Source organism: Lathyrus oleraceus, chromosome 2, assembly GCF_024323335.1.
Source record: "Lathyrus oleraceus cultivar Zhongwan6 chromosome 2, CAAS_Psat_ZW6_1.0, whole genome shotgun sequence".
Lineage (NCBI taxonomy): Eukaryota > Viridiplantae > Streptophyta > Magnoliopsida > Fabales > Fabaceae > Lathyrus > Lathyrus oleraceus.
In genome coordinates this window covers 60678297-60692151 of record NC_066580.1, presented here as the reverse complement: position 1 = coordinate 60692151, position 13855 = coordinate 60678297, and the positions used below count along the sequence as shown (strand labels likewise).

General features: G+C 31.5%; 1 protein-coding gene across 1 annotated transcript; it reads left to right on the top strand.

The window, feature by feature from the left end:
- The first annotated feature begins 9073 nt into the window (after positions 1-9073).
- LOC127118087 (uncharacterized) lies at positions 9074-12662 on the top strand. Its single transcript, XM_051048233.1, has 4 exons — positions 9074-9526; positions 10435-11365; positions 11929-11998; positions 12252-12662. The coding sequence occupies exons 1-4, from the start codon at positions 9274-9276 to the stop codon at positions 12396-12398; spliced, it is 1401 nt and encodes a 466-aa protein (XP_050904190.1). The 5' UTR covers positions 9074-9273; the 3' UTR covers positions 12399-12662.
- The last annotated feature ends 1193 nt before the right edge of the window (positions 12663-13855 follow it).

The following is a 13855-nucleotide window of genomic DNA, read 5'->3' as shown; positions in this document are numbered from 1 at the left end:
AACATCACACTTTTGTGTGTATATCTTTTTAGGAGGTTTTTATTGTATGTCACGTTAGAAATAATATTGTTAGATGAAAATAGTAAACAAAGATATTCAAAATTATATTCAGTAACGGAAACATACAAAATACTATTGATATTGTATAAACAATGACGTTCTTTAAGAAGAATGTCGAACATGAAATCTTTATCCGAAGAATTTTCTTTTTCCCTGCAATTGTTTTCTGTAGGAAAACAAAAATGTAAGACTCTCATATTAGAAGTTTTTTAGAGAAAAAGATAGTGAAATTAATAGTAAATAGTGTAATATAGTATTTTTTTACCTTGTAAAGATTCAAATCATTCGTACATCTCTTTATCAATGCGCTCTTGAGTTTTAAAAAACTACAAATGCATGACGAAATGTCATATCAACAAACAAATAAATTCAAAACACGTGACTCGTTTGAATATAATCTGGTTTATTGACACATAAATAAATGTATACCTGAAGAATGAAAATACTTTGTTTTAGTTTAAATTTGTTAGAACAACAACTCTGACTTATTTTTGAATTACGTGGATTTCTAGTAAAAAATGAAAATAATTGACTTAGTAAATATACATGATTTTATTTACATAAACCAATAATAGAAGTTATATTCATACATTCAAAAATATTCTAGAGTCAAAATATTCTTAAATGAATAAAATAAAAATCTCTCCATCCTTTGAGATATTACTTCTCTTTTCATCATTTTCCAAAGTTGTGTCTTATCTATTATCACTATGGAGCTCCAACTGACAGAGTAAATTTTTAGACGTTTGATCTGTTTTAATAAGGATGATAAAAGTGTTAGTGAAAGAGTGGTGAAATGCAACAAACAACTTTTTATACATATTGCGAAAAAAGTAAATACACCTAATTGTCGAGTTTGCCGACGGATGAAATTGTTTGTTCATTCTTCCATGTGTTCAATTTATCTTCAAAGTCTCCAATCTAAAATTTATTGCATAAGAATAGTGAGAACAAGTATGACCCAATTGATATATAATATAAAAGCATAAAAGAAATTATTAAGTATAACTTACTTTTATGTCGAAGCAAGTTTCAACATTCTTCCATCTCAACTCTTACGTAATTGAAAGATTTCGCAGTACTCTAGTTTGGTTTTATATTAAAGCAAAAGAATATTATATTTAATTATTACATAAAGAATACAATATAATCTTGGTATTTCATGTAACCAAAATGGAAATTAATGTGTGAGCAATTTTTTTGATGAACTTAATGAATACATGCGTGTGCGATAAAAGAATTTGTTTAAAGACTATATTTTTTGTGTAGTCACCATCTTCTCCTTTCAATTTTTTCCCTAGTTAAAACTCTTGTCGTAGTTTGTGAAACACCTCTGGATAAAACCACATAACTGTCCATGACTAAAAATATGACTTGGAAGATATATTCCAACATATTTATTGCAATCACAAAGCTACTAATAACAGGATTGTCATACCCCAAAATTTGCCCATTAATCTTGCAAAACATTTCTCGAAGTACTCCGACTTAGTCTGCAAGGCACTGACATTCAAGGAACAAAAGCCCAGCTCACAACAGGCCCAATCCAGAAAATGGCCCAAACTAGCTCGCTCGCTAGGCGAGCAATTCCTTCGCCTAGCGAACCCCTCGTTATGACACTCGCCCCAGCGAAGCACCAGATCCAGAAAAAGCCCAAAATAGCTGGCTCGCTAGGCGAGCAATTCCTTCGCCTAGCGAAGCTTGCGAAAATATCAGAATTTCTGGGCTTCATTCTGAGCCCATTAGGTCACAACCAGAGCATTATAAATAGCCAAGCTTCAGTCACGAAAAGGAGGACAGAGAAAGACGGACGGAAACCCTGGCACAGAAACCCTGGAGCTCAACTTAGTGTATTCCGAGTGAAGAAACCCTGAAGGCCGCTCATCCGCGCCGAAGCTACCGCCACTCAACTCCATTCGATATCAAGCTCAGTTACAAACAGGTTTGCGTATCACTAATGTTTTATGCTTTTAATCGATAATCTTTACATATATAGCATCATGATTAAATTTTCGGATATGTAATATGATTTCATGTATGAATTTAAGTATGCCTGAGTATCCTGAATGTTTGTCCATGCTATTCCTATAATTAAATGCCATGAAGGTCAGGGTTCCGGAGATCATGCTGCTGTCAAACTCAAGATCCGTCGCTAATCGCTAGCACATCGCTAAGCGAGCCTGGAGCGAACCCTCGCTAAGCCTTCACTAGGCGAAGCAGGGGCGAACGGGACAGTGGCTGTTTTGTTTCTTTGCTGTTTTGCTTTATGTTTATCTGATCAACATTCATTATAATTCTGCATTATTTGGTCTGATTTAGTGACTGTTGTGTTATGATGCGATTTCAAATTGTACTTTATCTCGATGCTTTAACCCGTGTGTTGAATTGTGTAAAGGCTTACATATTTCCGAGGAGGCGGCCAGCTAGGTATTCCACCTTATGTGTGGGATACCTTTATGGAGATGGATGCTGAATTACTTAATTTTAATGTGGAGATTCATCCTAAGTTACCTAGCTGATTTTAATGTATTGATTTCATCAATTTTAATGTGGACCTAATTACCTAATCAATTACGACTATATAATTAATTGTAAAACTTTGCCGTTAAACATGCGATCTCGGACCTCTCTTTGTTACCCTACGATTACGGTATTATGGTCATGTCCCGCGAATGTGGGGATGCACTTAGCAAAGACCCTTCGGTTAAATCATCATAGTCCCTCGAATGTTGCTTTTGTCCCTCGATGACCCTTCGGTGTAGCCTACGGTTAAATGATGATAGTCCCTTCGAATGCTAAGGTATCCTCACAACCGTTGCCTTCAATGACCAATCGATGACCCTACGGTGACCCTTTTACATCCAAAGGATAAAACTACTTACTTCTCAATAGTAAGGACAGTTTTACCCTCATAAGGATAGGAAATGCCCGGAAAGACCTCGGACAGGTATAACCCTTAATTGCTCCTTCATAACCTAAAATACTTTTCACACCTCACACATTTTCAAACATCTTTTTTTTAGAAAATCACCATTTGGCATACATCCGTACCAGGATCATTACCGAGTTATATTTTTCTAAACAACTTTCAGAACTAAACGAGATAACCACTTTGTATACATTCGTGCAAGAATCATTACAAAGTTAAATTCTCCTTTTCAAAACGTTTTCCACACATTTCTCAAACACTTTTTCAAACGAAAAAAAACATAAATGATTGAGCAATTAAGAGCCCATGGATAACCATGGATACAAGGGGTGCTAACACCTTCCCTTTGTATAATGTACCTCCCGAACCTAAGAATCTAAAGGTCTTTCCTGTTCTTTTCCACCTTTCCTTATAGGATAAAAGAAAAGTCGGTGGCGACTCTTGCTAACCGCGACATTGCGATCAAAAACACATAAAGTCAGTTCACCGTATGACAAGGATGATACAGAGTTCTAAATGATTTATAATATTTGTTGTAGTAATCTTCATAGTATTTTTTTTGTTGTTTCTATGGTTAACTTGATATGTTGAAACTCGATCTTCTCTCTTTGAGCAATAAAAAAAATATAGATTAAAATTAGAATATCTAAAACAAATTCAAATTAAATCGTATGAAATTAGATCAGATCATATTAAAAAAATTTAATTAATTATTCAAAACTAAATCGAATCGCGAGTAATTTTATCTTTAAATCAAATGAATTCTTTCCTCAAAACTGACTCAAATTACACCGCGGACACTCATATATAACATCTCACATAATTATTTATTATTTATTAATTCTAATTTAATATGAATTATAAGAAAATTTTCTTTATTCGTTATTTTTTTATATAAAATTAATTTTTCTATATTTAATAATAAAAATTATTATAAAATAAAAGTTCAATATATTTTTATAGTCACTCGATCAAGATTGAACCACCACATGATGAATATAATTTTGTTTATTAAAAATTTCCACAATTAATTTAGGAGAGATTTAATTTAAAATTCAAAATGAAGAAATTTAATTGAAAATCATGATGACAAAAAGATATATTAATTGCATTAATAATATAATGATTGAAATAAAAAACCAACAATGTAATGTATTGTGAGAGAATTGTGAGAGAGTGTCCTGTTGAGGGTGTCATGTGCTTTTGTGATAGTGACTCGAACTTTTCTTCAAATAAAAAAGAATAATAACAAACAAATCTTTCTTTTATCATAAAAAGTTAAATAAATTAAATTTGTGATTTTTTTTTAAAATAACCATGTTTTTAAAAAAAAATACAAAAATAACCAACTTTTCAAAAAAAAATCCAAAATAACCATGTTTGGGGAGGATGCGCCGGGGGAGTTGGCGCACCCCCAAAAAAATAAGAGGAGGCGCCAGATGCATTGGCGTACATGCATTGGGCCTCATGAAGAGGCGCCAATGCTTGTGGCGCCTGCTGGCCCTCCAAGAGGAGGCGCCAATACAGCTGTTACCATTACACCACAGACCCTTCATGTTAATTTGTTTCATCATATATTTAATGAGTCATTGTTCTTAGATCATAAGAGAAAGACACTAAATTTTTATTTTAAATTTTAATATCTTAAATATATGAATTATATTCTTCAATATTTATATAATTTATTTATAATCAATATAAAACTATCAAACACCTTTCGATCGAGTATGTATAGCTAATAAAACGGGTTATTCGATATTAAATACACCAAAAATGGATTATTCGATATTAAATACATCAAAAATAAATTATTCGATATTAAATACACCAATTCAAACTATCTTGGATTTTATAGGGTTTTTTACATTGTATTAATGCGTTTAAAAATTATTACCCCTCTTTAAATTTTTTGAATTATTCAACCTTAAACATATTATTTTTTATATTAATTTTTACACAAAAATTCAAATAAAACTTCATAATATTTATTATAAATACAATTGAAAAATTATATTATTTTAAATATAATATATTTTTAAATATTATATTACTTTTTATAAATAATATAATATATTAATACATGTCTAAGTTATATAAAATAATACTTAAATATTTAATATATAAAAATTAATAAAATATAAATACATTATAAAATAAAACACAAAATAATTGAATATTAATTTGAATATATTAATATATAATATTTTTAAAGATTAAAGAATAGAGATAAAATTTAATAAAATGAAAAAAGAACAATATATTTTTTTAAAATAAAACATTATAATAAATTAGATTTATTTTAATAATAAAATAAATACTATCAATTATTTTTTAAAAATCGTGCATAGCTTAAATGAGATACTTTCTTCGTCCTAAATAATAATTTTTTTATGATATTTCACACAAATTTAGATTATAATTAATTTTATAAATAAATAAATTATATATCATTTATTAATGATATGAAAAGATGATGAAATAAAAGAATAAAATAAATAGTAGATAGTATGATAAAAAAAACTTATTAATATTTAATTTATATTGCAAAACAACTTAAAATATAAAACAAAATATTTTACAAAATAGGAGTAACATATAATTTAAAATGGAAATAGCAATTTGTATGAGATAGTATTGGAATATTGGAAGTTAATAAAAATAATTACTTGTTGTTTGTGTTGTTTCAGAATTTCATGCACGTGGTCCAACTAAGTTTAATTAATTTATTAATCTATTGTAATTATACACGGTATATTAAATATATGATGAAACAAATTAACATGAAGGGTTTGTGGTGCAATGGTAACGTGTTTCATTATTGATCCAAAGGTTGTGTCTTTGATTCTTGTTGGCTGTAAAATTAAATTTTCTTTTCAAAAGTAACACATAAGCGCTAGTTGTATTGGCGCCTCCTCTTATTTTTTGGGGGGTGCGCATCCTCCCCAAACATGGTTATTTTGGATTTTTTTTTGAAAAGTTGGTTATTTTTCGTATTTTTTTTTTAAAAACATGGTTATTTTAAAAAAAAAATTCTAAATTTGTAATTTTCTGATGACAGATCTCAAGTGTCTTACCATATATAACGCCTCTTGAAACGGTTTTATGGTCTATTAGAATGATAATTATTCTATTCATATGAGGGATTAGTATAATTTTCTATATTCATTTGTGTTTTTCTGTATGATGCTTGCTTATCTATACATTGCATTGAAATGCTTTCTTGTAGAACTTAGAGTTTCTTTAATTCTTCATTAATTTCATTTCAATGTCATGATAGTTCTTAAAAAATGCACATTAAAAATGGGTAGCTTAATTAGGATAAATTTATACTTTAGATTTTAATTGAATTTAGTTTAGAGTTTAGCTCTTTATTCTTCAATTAGAACTCATTAGAAATTAATTCATTTAGTCTTGATTGCATGCTTGAATGATTTATTTTGCATTTGAATGATTCTTATGTGCATGCTTTAATTTTGTATGGTGTATGATTATCCCCTATTTGGGAAAAATGTACCCCACTCCCATGAACATGTAACACTTTTATCGCTTTCCATTTTATCGCTTACCTCACTCGTTCATTAACGCATAAATAATCCAAAACGAATTAAAAAGATTTTTTTTCCAAAAAGAACAAAAATAAACTTAATCCAACGCTAAGTGTTTTTCCAAATCAAACTTAATTGAATGCAACACGGGTGCTTGGCCCAACGTCAAGTACCTCTTCCATTTAATTCACATATTTTGTCATATTGAATCTCAAACACTTGATCCAACGTCAAGTCATTTTTAAAATATTTTTACAATAAACCGGATGAAAAAGGATATGATGTATGTACTTATACACACCATTTCTAAGGTACTTAAGTTGTCAGCCATACTTAGCTTGTGACCCAGTGCTTGTCTTCCATTCAAAACACCTTAAATAAACGAGAGGTTAAGATGAATTATCCTCTCAGCTCCCGAGTATTCTGATTGTCGACCGTACTTAGCTAGTGGTTAAATGCTTATCTCCCTCTAAGTACTAATGATTAAACTTGTCTCAAAGATTTCATAAACAAAAACTCTTTGGATGAAAAAGAGAGGTCAAAATACAATTTTCCTTTCAACTCCCGAGTACTCGAATTACTGGTCGTACTTAACTTGTGATATGATACTTCTCTCATACTCTAAAATCAATCACAACCAATCAAATTCAATTTTTCGCCTTAGGACATTCAAAACCTTTTCACAAAGGACATGTTATTTCCGTTCTACCGCAAAACAAATAAACGCTTAAGTCTCCCATTCATGAGCATACAAGCAACGTTTAACGACTATAACGCGAACGTTAACATCGTCCAATAAAAACAACCAACAAATTCATATTTTCTACCACGAGCTACGAAGCTCTGATTTTCTTATTGCAATATGAGGATACGTTGGCACGAGGGTCTGAAATCTTGACGAGCACACTAGTTAATAAACTTATTTTTCCCTTTTAGCAATCGCAAGTAACTTTCGGATAATAACACCCGTGCAATCGTAAGTAAAACAGTTCCCATTGAATACAACGAATATGAGGGTGCTAATGCATTTCTCTTGCATAATCGACTCCTGAATCTGCTTTTGGTTGCGACGACCATCTTTTAGGAGTTTTATCGATATTTTTCCTTTTCTTTGAAATAAATGTAGTTCGGTGGCGACTCTGTATTTTTCGCAGCGCAACAATCTACATCTTAATCCTTGGTGAATAGGTCACTTGCTTGGGTCAGTTGATTATGCCTGAATCAGTACATTGCATTAAGTCCATCTCATTTGAGTCTTAGGTCTATGGTTCCTCGGAGACATATGCCTTTAATTGAGCCATTACATGATTTTGTTTTTGTTTACTAACTCACACTCCTCAATTTTTAACCTTTAGTCTAATTAAATTGCACACATTCACTTATTTAGTTTATTCCATTATACTTTAAATACTATTTATTAAATTACTCATATTAAAATACCATTAAATTCATAAAATAATTAAAATATTAAAATGACAAACATAATATTAACACTTAATATGAATGATTAAATTTAATGAATATATATGAAATTATCATAGCATAATGAGCACTCAAATAATAAAAATTAATCACAATATTAATAGTTTGTTAAATAATTATTTATAAAATAAATAAATAAAATTTGATGATATTATAAATAACAAAAATACAACTTTATACATAAAATAAATTATTGAATAAATAATAAAATTTACTAAAAAAATAAATACATTGTATATTAAAATATCTGAATGTTAGAGAACCTATATAATTCTTGGTGTTTCTATCTTTTCCTCAACATTTTATTTTATGCAGTTTATATTTTGCTATTTTATTTCCCCTGCTTAATATTTAAAATGTTTATAAATTCTGATTTTAATCCGCAAAATTTTTCAAAATCATATTTTTTGGGATAACACAATTCATCCATCTTTATTGTGGGAAGTCACATATCCAACAAAAGTTTATTGTGAAATTTCTTCAATACAACGATAAGAGTTTCTAGTAGATGAATAGATGATGTACATGTAAGATTAGAACTCTAATACCTATATTAGTGATATCATAGAGGTGCAACTTGCAAGAAAATAGTAAATCATACATTGGTGTGTCACAAAATAACACTTATACACGAAAAATCGTTAGAACTGCATGATGAATGCAATGTGGAATAATGAGGATTATTGAATTAACTCTAGCCATTGAGATGAACACAATGTCCAAATTGAGAGTGCATTTCCTTAGTGAGAGTTTACCTATTTGTCAGTTTTAAATGGACAGATCTTTGGATTGAACCTTCCGTTTGACTTGATTTTATCGAACCATTTGGGTAATCTAAAACACAATCCATCATTAATTAAAAGAATTGAAAGAAGGAAGAAAAAAAGTATTCAAGTTAGTATTATAATTGTAAAGCAATTTATAATTTTATTTTAAAGTAATTTATAATGTGGAAAAGAAAAAGTGTTTTCAAGTTAGTGGGGGTGTGGGTCTAGATGTGATTGTGTATAGTAAATTGCTGTCTTATTATAGCCTTCATTAAATCAACCCACAAAAATCTTTCCTCTTTCTCTTTCAACCGAAAGTTCCCGCTCCTTTTCGAACGGAAAAAAAAAACACCAAACCACACCCAAAAAATCAAAAAGCTTCTTCAGCAATCTTTGCACAACTCTTCTAATTCTTCTTCTTCACAACCCTCACACTCTATTCAATTTCATCTCCAATGGAAGCTAACCCTAATCACACCAAAACCTAACAATGGAATCTGAACGAAAACGAAGGTTCAGTCGCAGAAATCCACTCTCCGATTGCACCAACACATCTCCTCCTTCTTTCTCTGTTCCCCTCAAATCAACCAAACTCAAACCTTCTTCTTCGGCGTTCAAGAAATCTTCCACCAAATCCAGCTCTACTACCAAACTTGCTGCGAATCTCGATGCCGCATCAAACCCTAGCTCTTTTGAACCGGCCTTTGTTTCAACGCCTTTGACCAAATCATCGTCAATTCGTGGTACCATGAGTTGTTAGCTATTAGATTAGCTTATAGCGTTTTTGAATTTTATTTTCCAGTTTTCATGTGAATGATTTGTTTGTGGTCCTTTTCTGCAAAATTAGGGTTAATTTTAGTTTCTATCTGAAATGAACGTGTGTTTCCTTGAGCAATAGATTAGGATTTTGGGTGTTAAAAATGCTATAGACAAGGTCTGTGTTTGGATTTTCAGCTGTTTTTGAAGCTAATTTTGATAAGCTGATAGTTTACGAAAACTTTTTAGTTTATATGAAAACAGTTTGACCATATTTTTTTGAGTATAAAAGTAGCTTATACGATACATAAGTACTTAATTAAGTTGTTCATTTAAATTGGCCTAATGTTTGAAGTATTTGTTCTTAAAGTTGTGGAGATTCACTGTTTAATAGAATGTTTTTTCTATTGCAATGTTGTTGTGGTTAGGGAAGCATTGAAAACTTAGATGTTGCTTTTGCATAATTTCTTCTATAGTCTGGTTATAGTTACTTAAGGGCTGTGTTTGGGTTTTAAGCTGTTTTTCAAGCTAATTTCGATACGCTTTTAGGATAGTTTACGAAAACCTTATAGTTTATATGAAAACAGCTTGACCATTTTTTTAGTATAGAGGTAGCTTATACAACACATAAGTACTTAATTAAGCTTTCCATTGAAATTGGCTCAATGTTTGAATTATTTGCTTTTGAAATTTTGGAGATTCTCTGTTTAATACATTGATTCTTCTATCACAATGTTGTTGCGGTTAGGGAGGAATTGAAAACTTAGATGTTGCTTTTGCATGATTTCTTCTAATAGTCTGGGTATAGTTATTTGATATGATTAGTGCTATTGTTTTCTTATTTTTTGTACTGTGTTAATCTTGTTAAGTTTATGTTTTTTGTTTTTTACTTCAGGGATTGTTGATCGTGAGGCTTTTGCGCCTCTTTCAGTAGTCTATGACCGAAGACATTCTTCAAATAAAAAAAATGATAAAGAGAAGGCAGTGGTTGTTCCTGCTAGAAGCGTTCCCATCAAAAGGAAGGATAGAGGGAAGGAAGTGGACATTTCTACAAGTAGCACACCCATGGATAAATTGAAGGAAGCGGTCATTCCTTCAAGTAACGAGTCCATTAAAAGGAGGGATAAAGGGAAGGAAGTAGACATTTCCACAAAGAGCACGCCCATGGACAAATGGAAGGAAGCTGTCATTCCTTCAAGTAGCGCGTCCATTAAAAGGTGGTATAAAGGGAAGGAAGTGGACATTCCTTCAAGTAGCACATCCATGGATATATGGAAGGAAGCGGTCATTCCTTCAAGTAGCGCGTCCATTATAAGGAAGGATAAAGGGAAGGAAGTGGACATTAAAAGGTGGTATAAAGGGAAGGGAGTGGACGTTCCTTCGAGTAGCTCGTCCATGGATAAATGGAAGGAAGCGGTCATTCCTGCAAGTAGCTCATCCATCCCTGTAAGTAGCATGCCTGTTAAAAGGAAGGTTAAAGGGATGGAAGTGGAAGTTCCTTCTAGTAGCACGTCCATAGATAAATGGAAGGAAGTTATTCATGCAAGTAGCGCACCTATTAAAAGAAAGGATAAAGGGAATGAAGTGGACATTCCTTCAAGTAGCACGTCCGTTGATAAACGGAAGGAAGTGGTCATTCTTGCAAGTAGCATGTCCTTGGGTAAACGGAAGAAAATGGTCATTCCTGCAAGTAGCACGCCCGTGGATAAACGGAAGGAAGTGGTCATTCCTGCAAGTAGCACGTCCATTACAAGAAAGTATAAACGGAAGGAAGTGGACATTCCTTCAAGTAGCATGTCCATTTCAAGTGTCGTCTCTAGTACTAGGTAATAATCCCCCTCTCTTTCTCTCTCTTCATTATAGTTGTACAGTGTTGATATGCAGATGGTATTAATTTTAAGGACCAGTAGTTAGGGGAAAGTAGGAATAGGATGTTAAAAATTGGGGTATAAAATTAAATGGCTAAACTTACAATTCTGAACCCTGATACTATAAAATTTATACTGTTAAAGGAATTCTCTATCATATTCTGATGTTGTGTGCTGTGAGGATTGGCTGTATTTGGTATGGTTTGTGGATCTTGATTGAACTCATGAATCCTTTATTTTATTAGATATGTACTAGTATTTCATTCATTAAGTATGGTCGTCAAACTCTTGAGATAACTTATAGAATTGTTCAAGTACTCTCTAGGTATCAACATTTATTGTTTTTAAAAAAACCTAAAACGCGACGACATAATGATTAGCCTTTGTAGTGCACTAATTTTTAATCGTACAGATGTACTAGTAGCACTCAACTCCACAGATGCAAAGTTGTTTCAGGTCTGGTCTTAATGTTAATTTTAACCATGGACTATATTGTATGTTCCTTTTTCATCAAATTACAGAAAGAAAAGTGATGGGGTTGAAGTTGTGAGTCCACTCAAGGCCAAGGCATTCTCAGTCCCTTGTAAAAAGGTACATAACTTTACAGTTAAGTTCTGCATGTCTTGGGAAGTTGTGAGCATGCCAATTTTGCATTTTGCGTCGTTACTCATTAGCATAGTATAGTCTCTGAATGATTATGAGGTGGAAGCAGAGTGTCATTTCCTAATACTTATCTTCACTCGCACCTTTTCCCCCATCTGCATATCTGTTTCCCAATTATAAGTTCAATCATGTCACACTAGATATTTTGCAATTATTTGATGCATTTTTGCTGAATTTTCAGAAGCACCGTGCCGGGTCATCTAAACAGGATGTTGTGTACACGGATCCCATCCTGCAAGATTATCTAAAGAAACAAAACGCTTACTTTAAAATGATAGATGAATTTGAACTGTTAGAAGAGGAGGTTGAATCCCTTAGTGATAGCTAGAAAAGTGGTAAGGTGATTGATGAATTTGAATTGTCAAAGGAAGAGCTTATATTTTTGATAGCGAGGAAAGTGGCAGAGATGTAAGTATAGCAGCTTGGAGATTTTTTTTAGCGGGAGGTTGTATAGTTGTGATATTGTTGTATTTTTCACAATGAATTACTTATTAGCTTAGTCTCACATCTCTGACAAAATAAGTAAATGTAAGTTCTTAATAGTTAATAGTTTTGGTAATTGGAAAGTGAAGTGAAATTTGGTTAACACTTATGAACTTATCTCTTGTTTCACTTGTAAATTACTATTTAGAGTGTGGTACTGGTAATATATTCTAACACTTAGGAAATTCATGATTTTGAATGCCTTTTGTTTTACTCAGACTCATGATTCTTTAGAAAACTTGGTAGGCCAATTCAAAGTGAAATAAAATACACGTATCATAGTCTAATAGACTTTTTTTGAACAAGCCAAAGATTTAATTTAAATGTTTATGCACAGGCCATGCCTAAAGAATATGCTCAATGGTGTTTAAGTATATATTTTGGTTCTATTTTTGATAGAGGCAAAAGTGATTTTAGAATTGGTGAATTAATTTTAATATGTTTGATATTTTGAAATATAATTGTTTAACTTACTTTTACAGGCATATTATATTTAAATATAAATCATTTTACTTTTAAATTTAAAACAATTGTTTGGAAACAAGTTATCCAAAATATGTTATCTCTATATACACGATCATTTTATGATTTTTTTAATCAAAATATCCCTAATTTTCAAAAAAATTCTCAAAATAACCCTGATTTAAAAAAAAATCTCAATCTACCCCACTTTTACCCCACCTTTTAGATGAGACGTCAGACCAATTGACGACAACTCCTAAAGTTAGAGAGGAGATTCCAATTGGATTGGCTACAGCACATGGTGCTGCCAATCCAATTGACGTCCATGTGTTATTTTGTAGAGGAGACGCCAATTGGTCTGACGTCTCAGTGTAATGTGCAATATTTTGTGTTATAAATAGAGGTGTTGTGTGAATCATTTTTTCATATCTCATTTCATCATATTGCAAACATGTTTGGTGTTCATCGCCGCTATGAAAAAGTGGTTTATTCGAGAGACAAACCTCCGATGTTGATGCTCTTCTGGAACATCAGTAGTTTCGATCAACTGAAGAGGGAGTTTGTTCGTTGGTTAGATAGAAAAATATCAGAAGGGGAAAAAATTAGAAGTATTGAGAAACTCGATAGTATATTTGGTTGGATGCGAGTAAAAACTGATAAGGATGCTAGGAAAATGATGTTTGAACGAGATGACATAAGTTTGATGGTTATAATCAGTTAGAAATGTTCTCTTTTAAGTTTGCTTATGTTGTAGTAATGTTTGTTGCGAACCTTGTTGTAATAAAAAGATAATGATATATAAAAATCTAAGGTTACAAAAATTAAAAGGAGATACTATCT

Coding starts and splice junctions, on each gene's coding strand:
- LOC127118087 (XM_051048233.1), top strand. CDS start 9,274: ATGGAATCTGAACGAAAACGAAGGTTCAGTCGCAGAAATCCACTCTCC. Junction 9,527..10,434: donor CAAATCATCGTCAATTCGTG/GTACCATGAGTT, acceptor TTTTTACTTCAG/GGATTGTTGATCGTGAGGCT. Junction 11,366..11,928: donor AGTGTCGTCTCTAGTACTAG/GTAATAATCCCC, acceptor ATCAAATTACAG/AAAGAAAAGTGATGGGGTTG.